At 33.3% G+C, this 14,382-nt stretch overlaps 1 protein-coding gene and 1 pseudogene across 1 annotated transcript; both read left to right on the top strand.

The window, feature by feature from the left end:
* The first annotated feature begins 236 nt into the window (after window positions 1–236).
* LOC137821025 (aldehyde oxidase GLOX-like) lies at window positions 237–2,272 on the top strand. Its single transcript, XM_068625434.1, has one exon. The coding sequence runs from the start codon at window positions 365–367 to the stop codon at window positions 2,126–2,128; it is 1,764 nt and encodes a 587-aa protein (XP_068481535.1). The 5' UTR covers window positions 237–364; the 3' UTR covers window positions 2,129–2,272.
* Window positions 2,273–9,880: 7,608 nt separating this feature from the next.
* On the top strand, window positions 9,881–13,803 carry LOC137821313 (probable galactinol--sucrose galactosyltransferase 2; annotated as a pseudogene).
* The last annotated feature ends 579 nt before the right edge of the window (window positions 13,804–14,382 follow it).

The raw sequence follows: 14,382 nt of genomic DNA, 5'->3' as shown, positions 1-14,382 counted from the left end.
CAATTAACATTTTTCTATAGAAAATATAATATTTTAACTGTATAAAAGAAATATTTCTATTTCAAATTTAACTGTCTTTTTTTTGTCTTCTAAAAATAAAAAATAATTGCACCAAAAAAAAACTGCTGTAGAGATGATGTAACATCCATTCTAAATATAACTAAGATGCCCTTTTCTTTATAGTTTAAAGAACAATTATCATGTTCTCCCTCTTTAAAAAATACCACATTAAAAGATTGTGATGCATACAAAAGAAAGAGAAGTTGTATTGTTTTAAGGTTAATACAATTTTAAAATGTTATTTCAAGATTCACTTAACTTCAGCCAAAATGATTGCACCATTTCAAGTGCATGAGTGCCAAGTATGTCGGCTCCAAGCAAAACGCAGTATTACAAAAGGACTCTCCCTTCGAGTCTAATAACCATCGCCTTCAACATGTTCTTCCCATCTTGCAGTAAAATAATGATCACTGCCCTTTTTTTCTTGGTTTGTTTTGGATTCAGCGATGGTGCCAATGTGACACCCTCTGAGGGGAGGAGAGGGCAGTGGCAACTGCTCCTTAAGAGCACTGGCGTGGTTGGCATGCATGTGGCTTTAACCTACAGAAACACTGTCATAATGTTTGATCAAACAGGAGCTGGCCCATCCAGTTACGAACTTCGCAAACGCTTCAATGGAGGCAGGTGCACCAGAGGCAGCCATGATATAATGGACTCCACATGCTATGCTCATGCTGTGGAGTATGACATTAGTATCAATAAAGTGAGGCCTCTGAGGCTTGACACTGATCCTTGGTGTTCCTCTGGTTCATTCCTAAGCAATGGTACTCTTTTACAAACGGGTGGAAATGACAGAGGTGCCAAAAGGATCAGATTCTTTAGGCCCTGTGGGAATGACAAATGTGACTGGATGCAATCAAAGAAAATACTATCTGATAGGAGGTGGTATGCTTCTAGTCTGCTACTACCAGAACATGATAGGGTGGTTGTTGTTGGTGGAAGAAGAGCTTTAACATATGAATTTGTACCAAAAATTAGTCCTGGAGAAAAATCCTTTGACCTTCCATTCTTGCACCAAACCAATGACAGGAACGAAGGAGGGAACAACCTATACCCCTTCCTCCACCTTTCATCAGATGGAAACTTGTTTATTTTCGCCAACCGCGATTCCATCCTACTCAACTTGCGAAGAAACAAAGTGATCAAGACCTTCCCTCGGATTCCGGGAGAAGGGTCAAGAAACTATCCAAGCTCAGGCTCATCTGTGATACTCCCATTGGACCATAGAGACAACTTCCAAAGGGTGGAAGTTATGGTGTGTGGAGGTTCATCTACTGGAGCCTTTACAGCTGCTGCTAAGCGAAGATTCTTGGTAGGGTTAAGATCATGTGGAAGAATGGTGATCACAGGAAACAAGCACAAGTGGGATATGGAGCACATGCCAAAGCCACGTCTCTTACACAACATGCTGATTCTCCCTAAAGGTGACATCCTAATTATAAATGGGGCGAAGCGAGGGTCTGCAGGATATGACAATGCTAGAAACGCTTCTCTTGCACCTTATCTCTACAGCCCCAAGAAAAGACTTGGAGCAAGGTTCACAGTCCTTATGTCCACCAAGATAGCCAGAATGTATCACTCATCAGCAGCTCTTCTTCCTGATGGGAGGGTCTTGGTTGCGGGTAGTAACCCTCATGGGAGGTACACCTTTCACAATGTGGCATACCCAACTGAACTAAGACTTCAAGCTTTTGTTCCACACTACATGGAAAGGAGGTATCATACCTGGAGGCCTAGTAACTTGACCATACAATATGCTGGTGCCACCAGCCATGCAATTGAGTATGGGAAAGAGTTTACTGTTAGGTTCTTCCTAGAGAGGAGGCCTAGCAATGTGATGGGGTTCAGTGCCTATGCACCACCATTTACCACTCATTCCTTTTCCATGAATCAGAGGATGCTGAAGCTGAGGTGCAGGAGCATGGTGAGAAGTGGTGATGGGTGGGTGGTTGCAGTCTTGGAAGCCCCACCATCATCCCTTGTTGCACCTTCTGGTTACTACATGCTCACGGTTGTCAATGGTGGAATTCCAAGCATGTCTCAGTGGGTTCAGTTTGGACACGCCTAGGCCTGTCTTTGTTCAATAATGGTGTTCCAGAGTAGTAATTAAAGAAGAAATTTTCTCAAGGGAGAAACCTCAAAGGAATGCTAATTTATGAAACGAAAAAAACCTATAGTTATATTCCGCAGGGATTAGAAGCTCCTAGATCAAAGTCTATGCCAGCAAAATAATTTGAAGGTTCTTGTGCAGGCTTTTTTAACACGTTATTTTGGATATAGTGAACGTTCTCTCTGTCTTTAGCCCAAAATTTATTGCTATATGTGATCACAGATTCAAAGACCATGTCTTAGCAAGGTGAAAGATAGGGAAAATTATTCACACAAAATGTGTAATTTAATAAGAAAATTACAAAAGTAGACAAATACAATTTTTTTTTTATAAAAATGGACATCTCTCGGTCAAAGTTGTCAATGACATATACAACATTAATTAAACACATTAATTTGTCACTTCATTTTATTTTATTTTTTTAATTAAAGTTATCAGTTTAAATAAAATGTAAAGAAATTATATACTGGATTGATAACTTTGGTGTATTTTATTTAAACTAAAGTACCAATTTAGCCCGCAACTTTAGTTGAATTTTTTTCTTTCCCGAACAATAACTAATATTTTTTAAAATAAAAATATGTATATAATAATAATTTAATTTTTTTAAAAAAATTACTTGAACTAAATAACAATGTTTTGAAATTTTTTATTTTATAAATAATAACAAAAATTTAATTTTGTTTTATTTAAGAAAATCATATATACAGTTGAAGAATTAAAATGATTTTTTTTTCACAGAAAATAAACTTACCCTAAACCAAGTTTTGATATATTAAAAATGTATATAAAATATTTTAAATAAATTGGGTTAAAAATAAGTTGTGTGATAAATTAAAAATATTGACTATTTTTTAAATATTGTTAAAGTTAAAAATATTTTTGTTGTTTTTAAAAAAATTAAATTATGTTTGTGAATTACATTTTAGGTTAGATACAATTTAAAATTTAAAAAATTTTAGGATCGATACAATTATATAATATATAGATTATATAATATATAAAAAGTAGTAATATACATGTATTTATGCTAAAATAAATATATTAAAAAATAAATTAAATTATTGAATAAATCATTAAAAGAAGATGATATTAAAATATTTTATGAAAACAACATTACAAAGGATGATTCTACTGTTTAAATAGACAATTTCCTCTGTTATGACCTTCATTGCGATAGTAAGAACATTTTTTTGCCTTGTTATGAATTTGTTGATCAATTTCATTATGCAAACGAGTTGTAACTAGTCGTCCCGACTCTTTGCGTCGCATGTGGGGGTCAGGTATGAAATTTGGTCCAGTATAAGTAGAGCAATAACCTCGTTTCAAACGGGATGGATGATATTCCTTTTTAATCGTGTGGAGGTTGTAAATTGGATCAATGATGACAAGAGGAACAAACAACAATAACATGACGGCAGGGAAGCAATCACACCACCAATCATTTAATATAACTGTATATGACTGAGGTCATCGACCATGTTGGGGGGTGGCTAATTCTTGGACATCAAATCCAGAATTATTTGCATTAAACCTTTCCACAAAACACATAGTCGAATCTTGTTGATTTTTTCTGAGTAAGTTTTGATATCTTCTGGATAATAATGACTTGCACGTAACATGATGTCTCTTTGAAGTCTTGTTTAACAAACCATGTTTTTGTTTTTTCAAAAGTTGCCTTAACCAAAGCAAAAATTGACAAGGAACGAGTTCTCTTAAGCACGAAATTAATGCATTCTGCTATATTTGTGACCATACTGTAGATCAAGAGTGATCATGTGCTTTGAATAATCCAAATCCAAGGTGTTTGATGAAAGGCTAGTGTTGCTGCTATGTTTGGGTGAGATCTGGGTATAATAGAATGTGATTCACTCCTTTGTTGAATCTAAAACTGATGTGATTTAAAACCTTTTTGAAATCAAGTGTTTTTCCAACTAAGTGAAAAACAACCTTTTATTTTGTCGAATCAATCGGTTGTTTTGGTCTTGGGAGTTTTGAAAAAGGTTGAAAATTGTTTTGGTTTGGTTGACTTAACTGTCAAGCCAAAATAATCGGTTGATTCGTGGTTTCAACCGATTGTTTCTTTGAAAATCCTAACAAAATTATGTTTTGAATGGTGAATCTGTTTTAAATGTTTTCTAACTGAATACACTCCTTCATTAATTTCTTTGACCAATCTTTGAAAAATATAAATGGTTTGTTTATGTTTTCAAATAAGTAAGAAACAATTTTGAGAAATTCAGTTTAACAGATTTGATTCTAAGATTTCAAGATTCACATCAAGCTTTGGATTTTCAATAGAGAGTGGAATAGGATTGCAATTGTATTCAATTTAGATTGTACTGTGATCAGGTGTAATCCTTCTAAAACTACTGTATTTCTAGTGTTGTGTTGCCAAGGAGTATTGTGTGTTCTTGAGGTGTTCAAGATCAATACTCTTGGTGTGGTTTGTTAAAGGTAGTGTGTTTCTTGAAGGGTTCAAGGTCACTACTTTGGTGGTTTGTGTTTTGTAATCCGGTTTGATTGCTTAGTGGATTACCCAGTGGTATTCTGGGGACTGGATGTAGCTCTTGGCTTAAGAGTGAACCAGCATAAACTGTTTGTGTGTTTCTCTCTTACCCTAAACTCATTTAAATTATGTTTTAAGCTTAACTGATATAAATAACCGATTGTTTCGAAGAAACAACCAATTGTTTTCTGTGTATTGTTGTATAACTGCTTGAGTTCTTGGCTAACTTGATTCTTGTTCTGGATTTATACAAAGAACTTCATTAAACCTGAAATTTTTTTCAAAAACCCCTTTTAAACAATTCACCCCCCCTCCATCTTGTTTAAGGCCATATATTCTAACAATTGGTATCAAGAGCTTGGTACTTGAAAAATATTCAAGTTTGATCCTAAAATCTTTTTTCTATGGCTGAAAAACTACCTTTTGGGGAGGGTGCCTCAATTAACAGGCCACCTTTGTTTTGTGGTTTGAATTATCAGTTTTGGAAGGTTAAAATGAAAATCTTTGTTGAATCTCTTGATAAAGGAATTTGGGATGCAATTGAAAATGGTTCTTTTATTCCTAAATTTGAAAAGGATGAATCTTCTATTGAAAAACCATGGTCCCAATGGATTGATGCTGAAAATAAAAAGGCCAAGTTTGATTGCATTGCCAAGAATATCATAACCTCTGCTTTGAACTCTGATGAATTTTTCAAGATCTCACAATGTGCATCTACTAAGAAAATGTGGGATACTCTAGAGGTCACCCGTGAAGGAACAAATGATGTGAAGAGAGCAATGAAACATACTCTAATACAAGAGTATGAGATGTTCAGAATGCTCAAAGGAGAATCAATTGCTGAAGTACAAAAGAGATTCACTCACATTGTCAATCATCTAATGAGTCTTGGAAAAATCTTTGACAAAGAGGAGTTGAACATCAAGATTCTTAAGTGTCTTGATAGATCTTGGCAACCTAAAGTCACGGCTATCTCAGAATCAAAGGACTTGACATCTTTGACTACAACCTCCTTGTTTGGAAAGCTTAGAGAACATGAGTTGGAGATGAATAGACTCAATGTTCAAGAAAGTGAAGACAAGCATGTAAGGAACATTGCTTTGAAAGCTGCCAAACACAAGAATAAGCAAGACTCAAGTGATGAAAGTGAGGAAGAAAATCTTAGTTTGTTGTCCAAAAAGTTCAACAAATTCTTGAAGAGAAACCGCAACAAGGAATCCAACAAAGAAAAGTATGGAAACAAGAAAATTAGTGATTTCAATTCTAACAATTACACTTGTTTTGGTTGTGGAGAACAAGGGCATATAAAAGTTGATTGCCCAAATAAAAAAGGCAAGGAAAAGAAGTCAAGCAATAAGGAAAAGAAAGGGAAATAAAAAAGAGCCTATATTGCTTGGGATGAAAATGAAGTCTCTTCATCAAGCTCCTCATCAAGTGAAGATGAAAAAACCAATATGTGTTTGATGGCTGAAGGAGATGATGATTCAAGCAGCTCAAGCAATGTAAGTTCTTGTGCCTTCTTAAATGCTGAAAACTATAGTCAATTACTTCAAGCTTTTAAAGAAACTCATGAAGAAGCTAACTGATTGACTCTCTTAAACAACCGATTGAAAATGTTGAATAACTGGCTTGAAAATAGAGTCAAGACTCTTGAAGAAGAATTGGAAAAAATCAAAAACTGATTTTGAAAATCCTTAAATGCATTGCAAAAATTCCTCTTACTTGTGTGACTCTAAAGTTTGAGAAAATTGTAAAACTCTTGAGAGTAAGGTCCACTATCTTGTAAGAACTGTGGATAAACTTTCAAAGGATAAATCCAACTTTGAAACTGTCTATTAGTTATAAATATAATCTTTTATTAAAATAATTTAGTTTAATTTTCGTTCGAATACCTTTTTAACTAATTTAATCTACTTCCTAGCCCATCCCATTGATAACACTCTTTTATGGATTACTTCTAATTAAACTCAGACTAATAACTTACATGTATGGGCAAATTTTAAGATGAAACAAGAAAGATATAATTAACTTTAATTAATTTCTTAATATATTAATTATTTCTTATTAGAGTTAGTTATCATAGTTAATTATGTTTATCTATCTATAAGTATAGAGTTTTTTCTCTTCTCAGTATTAGATCATAATATTAGAAGTAATCTCTATTTTCTTTTGTTGCTTTCTTCTTCATTCACGACATATCATTCACTATGGTATGAACTCTTCACTTAAGGAGTTTTGTTGTGTATCTCGTTTCTTTTTTATTATCAAGATTGGTACCTTCTCTTTTTTAACTTTTTTTTTAGTATGGATTCTAAAGCGATTTTTAATATTTGTTCTAAGAGACTTGAGGTCAGAATAATATTCATAGTTCGTATAATGACGAAAATTCTACTACAACTTTAGTTGTAAAAAAAAAATTATATAGTAATTAAATGTAGAGATAAAAATAATTAGTCACTGTATTAACTAAATCAAATACTAATTTAGAGACTAAAAAAATATTTGTATTTAATGTGATTTTTATTATTAATAAAATATTATAAAATAATTTATAAATTAATATCTAAATTAACTACCAAAATTTTAACTACTAATACTTTTTATTCTAAATTAGTCTCTAAAAGGCTAATGGAGACTAATTTATAACATAGTTAGTTAGTAACCAAAACCTTGATAATTAATAGTTAGATACCAATTTAAAAAATTATTTTATAAATTTTTATTAATAATATAAATTGTTTTAGATACTAATAATATTTTCGCAAAAATAGATTTTCTTATAATAATTTGTCTTTTTAGTAGAGGGGGTACAAACTTTCTTGGAAGTACAGGTAGTAAAAATAGCAAAGTTTGTACATATTGTGGTGTTAATGGACAAATAATAGAGGAATATTATAAGAAATATGTCTACTTTTCTAATCATAAACTTTATAAACCTTATGAAACTATTGTTAATAATACAATGATAAATATAAGATATGATGTTAAAGAATATCATCATTCAGAATCAACATACAATAGGATGAAGTTTACTGTTTAACAAAATCAAGTGATAATTCTCATCACTCAAGTTAGGGTTTGAAGTTTGAGCTAAACATGTTAAAATAATTCTCTTTTCTCTAAGGAAAGTGTTCAAGTTTCATATTCTCACCTTAAACAAGAAACAATCTAAATAAATTATTTTATCTTCCTATATTTCCTATATCTATCGCTCAATAATGCTCTAATAATGCATCACATCACCTCCAATGAGGATTAATAGTGAAGTCATATCAAACATCACTTCCTTGTTGGTTCTAAAATTCATTGTTAAATTGAATAATCTATAATTAGTTGTTTGAATTTAAATACTCGTCATTTCATTTACTGTATTTACGATGTAAATTGATTTAACATCATTAATATGAACATGACATTGATTATTATGAAATGATAATTAGTGAATGATTCTGGAACATGTGGGGATGGTTTTAGTAACAACCACAAGGATATTATTAAATTAATATGATATGTTATATAAATAATAATAAAAATTCGATGAAATTTTAGATTAAATAGATAAATAAAATATTCATTAATATTCTGGATTCTATTATATATAAATAAATTAATGTATGTATAGAGAGTGAGGGTTGATATATCCAACATCAAATTATAGGGTTATAATATTTAAAATGAAATATATAAGAAATTATTCTATTGTAAGATATATATTATGATAACTATATGTATACTATAAATAATAAGTTATTAGGTTAACAAAATATTTATAACAAGTAATAATATCAATTTAATTTTAATATAATATTAATAAATCACTTGATAAATATTATATATATATTAATTTTATATGTTTAATATATTGAAATTATATTTTAAAATAAAAATATCTAAATATTAAAAATAATTACACGCACTGTAAATTATTCAATATTTGAATAATTATCCTTATTAATTTAAAAATATATATAAAGACATAATTTTTTTGGCACTAATCATAAGTAAGAGGATAGAAGTTATGAAAAAACTAAATTTATGAATATTACAAAATTTAACTTAATCACATTGAAAAAGAATTATAAAGTTGAGTTATTTATATGATTTCCGTACTTATTTAATCTTGTATAAAATTTCTCGATCAATCCATTATATTATTTAACATATTAAAAATATATTTAGTTTTTCTATATTAAGCTGACTCATCATTGACGAGGCACGGATTAGGTTAAGGACCTTTCAGCTTCAACTTGTGCTAATTTTCAACTTTTCCACGTTCAACTTTTTCACAGTCCATCACTGATCATAGCTGTTCCCATCTGCCAAACAGAAAATCTCTGAAACGGATAAACTTTACAAAAGGATTATTTTCATACTTCTAAAAGAAACTCCTGTCTAACAACCAATTTTAATAGTATAATAATATATTATAATTTTATGTTAAAAATAAATAAATATTTTGTTTTTTAGTGATATTAAGTAAATGTATTTCGTCTTTTAGTAGTGATAAAGTTTTATTATTCTAAAATTTCACTAGAAACAAACACTCTACAACTATATTTTAAAATAATACACTTTTATATATGTCAAGTCAATGAAATCGTTGTATCATTTTGAACTTTTATTAGTGGTCTATATATTAAAAAAGTATTGATACGTTCATAATTTTTCACTAAATTATAATATGAGAGATAAATAATTTTAAAATTACAGTGTACTATGTATTACATTTGTAGTTGTGATTACAATTTGCAAAGTGTGTATTTACACTTTATGAAAGTAATATTTTCAAAGAAAAAACACACATGTCTATTTCATTGTCTGAGAGAGTGCTCAGATCACTACCTTTGGTACGGATCGAAAACTTACCTGACAAAGAATTTCGGTACCACACGCATCTTCACACAGACATTTCTATTTCAGAGAGTGTTTAGATCACTACGTCTTTCTTTCGTACGGATCGAAATTTATCTTCGTTACCTTACAACCGTTTACAATGACTTCGATCATGGGCAAGTCATCAACTTTCTTCACCTTCCCAGCGTCAGCAGATACAACCTATATATTTTATATTACAATTTTTAATATAATTATTTTAATACTTTTTATATTTTTAATTATAAATTTATTTTTTTATTATATATTTATATCTAAACCATGGATTATGAAATCATCATTTCCTTACCACCATGACACCACCATGCAACTTACTATAAATTGTTGCCAACCTTGCAACTCAAAATTCCATCCTCATTAATTCAAATCATTCTATCACGTTACTGTTTCACGTACTTTTTACCGTTTTAACCTTTCTGTGTCAATATGACTGTCACGGCGGCGCCAACGGTGACGGATGTCTTACGGTGAGGGGCAAGACCGTTTTGTCCCATGTCCCCGGAAACGTTGTTGTTTCTCCGATCGGAACAGAGTCCGCGTTCTTGGGTGCCACTTCAACCGTTTCAAGTTCTCGTCATGTTTTCGATCTTGGAATTCTTCAGTGAGGCTCTGATATTATTCACCTTTTTCTTTGTTTGGCTTTCTCACGTTCACCAAATGCTTCTAGAATCATATCAAACTTCTATGATCATGTTGACGTGTTATACACCTTGTTAAGTAGTTCAGAATGCTCGATCTGATTGTTTGTTAATAAATTCTGATAGATTATGCTTGTATGTTAATTAATTCTGGTTGTGTCTATTATTAGTTTACTTCATATACCAACTACATGAAAAATCTGCACCAAACTCTGAGAGTTGTTCACTGAACTTATTTTGGAAAACAAAACAAAAAAATGCAGGGGATATAAGTTGCTATCTTTGTTCAGAGTCAAAATCTGGTGGATGATACCAAGTCTAGGGAGATCTGCCAGTGATGTTCCAAAGGAAACTCAGTTGCTGCTCCTGGAAGCAAAAGAAGAATCTTCACTTGAGGATGAGCTTTCTTCTGATTCTGAAGAGCTAGCTACAGATAAAACTTCCTACATTCTCTTCTTGCCTGTTTTGGATGGACAGTTTCGCGCAACTTTACAAGGAACTCAATCAAATCAGCTCCAGTTTTGCACTGAAAGCGGTTGTTACTTCAGTTTTTACTATTTGATTTCCTTCCCGTTATTATCGTCCTCAGCTCAGCTATTTGATAGTAATATGAGTATGACTTTAGATTTTGAATGCTGCAGGAGATGCCCGTGTTCAAACTTCCCAATCACTGGAAGCAGTATTTGTAAATTCAGGGGACAATCCATTTGAGTTAATCAGGGATTCAATCAAGTATGCTTCTTGTTCTATAATGTCCTTAGTCTCTAACTACTTATTTGTTTAGAAGTCAGGAAATGTTAATTTTCAATTTACAATGGCATAGGATACTGGAGAAACACAAAGGGACTTTCTGTCATCTTGAAAACAAGAGGATCCCTGCACATCTTGACTGGTTTGGATGGTGCACTTGGGATGCTTTTTACACTGAAGTGAGTCCACAAGGAATTAAAGAGGGCCTTCAAAGGTATACTACATACATACTATTTTAACTAAGTACACCTATTGATAGATGGCCTGCAAATTTTGAAGATATCCATGACAATGACGATTTTGCCTGTTATCACAGTTTCTCAAATGGAGGTTGTTCGCCAAAGTTTATCATCATTGATGATGGATGGCAAGAGATCCTCAATACGTTTCACAAAGAAGGTGAACCAGTGATCGAGGGAACCCAGTAAGTTCTCTTTTCAGTCGAGGCCGCACATTTTTTCCTCCATTCTTTTAGTCATCTGCTCACATCTTTTTTGAACTGTAAGGTTTGCAACCAGACTAGCAGACATCAAAGAAAACAAAAAGTTCATCAATGCAGGCTCTGACAATTCTTGCAGCAATCTCCACGATTTTGTTGACTCTATCAAACATAATACGAATGTAAAGTAAGCTGTCTGATCCCATAAAGATACCATTCCATTACCACATTGAAACTTATGAACTGACCATGAATATAATGGTGCACTCTTTAGATACGTTTACATGTGGCATGCTTTAGCTGGTTATTGGGGAGGTGTACTCCCATCATCAGATACAATGAAGAAATATAATCCAAAGCTTGCCTATCCAATTCAGTCACCTGGTGCCACAGGGAACCTTAGAGATATAGCCATGGACAGCCTTGAAAAATATGGAGTGGGAATCATTGACCCAGAAAATATATATGACTTTTACAATGACTACCACAGTTACCTTGCCAGCTGTGGTGTGGATGGAATCAAAGTAGATGTCCAAAATTTGATGGAAACGTTGGGTTCTGGGTACGGTGGTCGTGTTTCATTGACCAAACGGTATCAAGAAGCATTAGAGAAATCTGTAACAAGGCACTTTAAGGACAACAACATCATTTGCTGCATGTCTCACAACTCGGATTCAATTTACAGGTTTGCAGTCTGTCTAATTAGAGGCAAGTACAATCCAAAATCTTGTTTGAATCCCTTTTCTGACTAGTTTATTTTACGTTCACAATTTTCAGTTCAAAGAAGAGTGCAACAGCAAGAGCATCAGAGGATTTCATGCCAAGAGAACCAACATTTCAAACCTTACACATTGCCTCTGTCGCGTTTAACAGCCTTCTACTGGGAGAGATATTTGTGCCAGACTGGGACATGTTCCATGTAATATTCCCGTCTCATTGCTTGTTCAAATGTTTCATGTATGAACATATTAATGAGTCGCTTGATACGATTAATTAATGATTCTATTTCAGAGCAAGCACGAGACAGCGGAGTTCCATGCTGCAGCAAGAGCAATTGGTGGTTGTGCAGTATATGTAAGGTAAGGCACCAAATCAGATTGAAGTCTTGGTCCCCCTTTGAAAACAATTTCTTAATCATAATAAAGTTTGAAAAAATTTTTTTTTATCAAATTTGATATATTACAGTGACAAGCCCGGCAATCATGATTTTAAAATCCTCAAGAAGCTAGTGCTACCTAATGGATCAGTCTTGAGAGCAAGATTTGCTGGCCGTCCTACTCGAGATTGTTTATTTGAAGACCCCGTGATGGATGGTAAAAGGTATGTAACAAGTTACTGTCTGTCTCTAAGAATGGCCTGAATTTTCTGCTGCGCTTTCATTCCTTACTGAACAGTGAACATATTACTGACTATTTTGCAGTTTGCTGAAAATTTGGAATTTGAATGCACTGACCGGGGTGGTAGGCGTCTTCAATTGCCAAGGAGCAGGAAGCTGGCCACTGAAATCGTTGGAAGCCGCACCTTTGCGCATAACCATTTCAGGGAAAGTGAGACCCCTTGATGTTGAATTTCTTGAAGAAGTTGCAGGAGAAAATTGGAGTGGAAGTTGCATAGTATATGCCTTCAATGCAGGTGAAAACTCCTGCATCAACTAATCACATTTCATTTCCTTTTAGAACCTAAAACACATTCATTTCTCTAGAAATGCCAAAACTAACTACTGTACAATACTGCAGGCTTACTTTCCATGGTTTCTCACAGAGGAAAACTTGAAACGTCCCTGGAGACACTCCAATGTGAAATATATACAGTATCTCCAATAAGGGTCAGTACTCAATAGGCCTACTTTGCAATCTACGTTTTGTGAAAAACCATCTTTACCAAGTATCTAACGGGCAAGAGTGTTCATGTGTGTCTAAACAGGTGTTTGGTCATGATGTGCACTTTGCACCAATAGGATTGCTTGACATGTACAATTCGGGAGGAGCAGTAGAAGCCTTGGACTGCAACATGGATGTTTCACAGTTTATAGTAAAAGTCCAAGGCAGAGGTTGTGGCCGTTTTGGAGCCTACTCCAACGTTAGACCAAAGCGTTGTGTAGTAGACATGAAGGAGGAGGAGTTCTCCTACAACCCAGAAGATGGACTATTAACGATTAAACTTGATGGTGAAGGCAATTCAAGGGATATAGAATTTGTATACTGAGGTGGCTCTATAAAGTCAAAGTAAATGTAATCTTATTCCTCTTCAGAGCCATTTTTTATTACCTAAACCCGGAAGTAACCTTAAATGGAATTTTATTGTTGTAGGAAAAAAAGATGATGTTTAAATTTGGTGTTATAGAACTGCAAATATTTCTTTAACACCTGTAACCAGTAATGTGACACGGTCTTATTCGTTGTAACATCTGTACAATCTCGTCCTTCAACCATGCTCATCAGTTTCCTACCATTCTGGAACCAAGTCACTTAAGGAAGCAGTTGCTACTTCCTGCTACAAGAACTAGGTTGATTTTGATCTAACTATAGAAGATTCCAGGGACTTAGGGTGTGTTTGGTTTTCCCTTGGAGACCCAAACAAGCGTTCATTCCTTATCCAAGACTGCATCCACTCATTTGACAATTTCCTTTCTCGTTGATTTGAATCTCGTTCTCGTCCAAACTTCTGTTGAATAAGAAACGACATAAGGATGTTTTTCCATTGAACGCAAAACTGTTATGTGCTGTACGGTATTTAGTCTAAAACTTAACTGCCAATTCCTATAAATATAGGAACTACCTTGTATAAAGAACAGATTGAGCAAACTATTCTTCTAATAATGCTATGTAAATTCTCTTACATCAATAAATCTCATGAAGTCTGAACGTTGGACTTCTGTTTTTGTAAATCTTTGTGTGTGTTGTGCCTAGATTTCTTCTTCTCGTTCTTTCTCAATCTTTCTTCTCGCGCTCCCTTGTTCCAGATTGTAACCCTAGCTGCACTC

The sequence above is a fragment of the Phaseolus vulgaris genome, chromosome 9, assembly GCF_000499845.2.
Source record: "Phaseolus vulgaris cultivar G19833 chromosome 9, P. vulgaris v2.0, whole genome shotgun sequence".
Classification (NCBI taxonomy): domain Eukaryota; kingdom Viridiplantae; phylum Streptophyta; class Magnoliopsida; order Fabales; family Fabaceae; genus Phaseolus; species Phaseolus vulgaris.
This window is presented reverse-complemented; position numbering and strand designations above follow the sequence as displayed.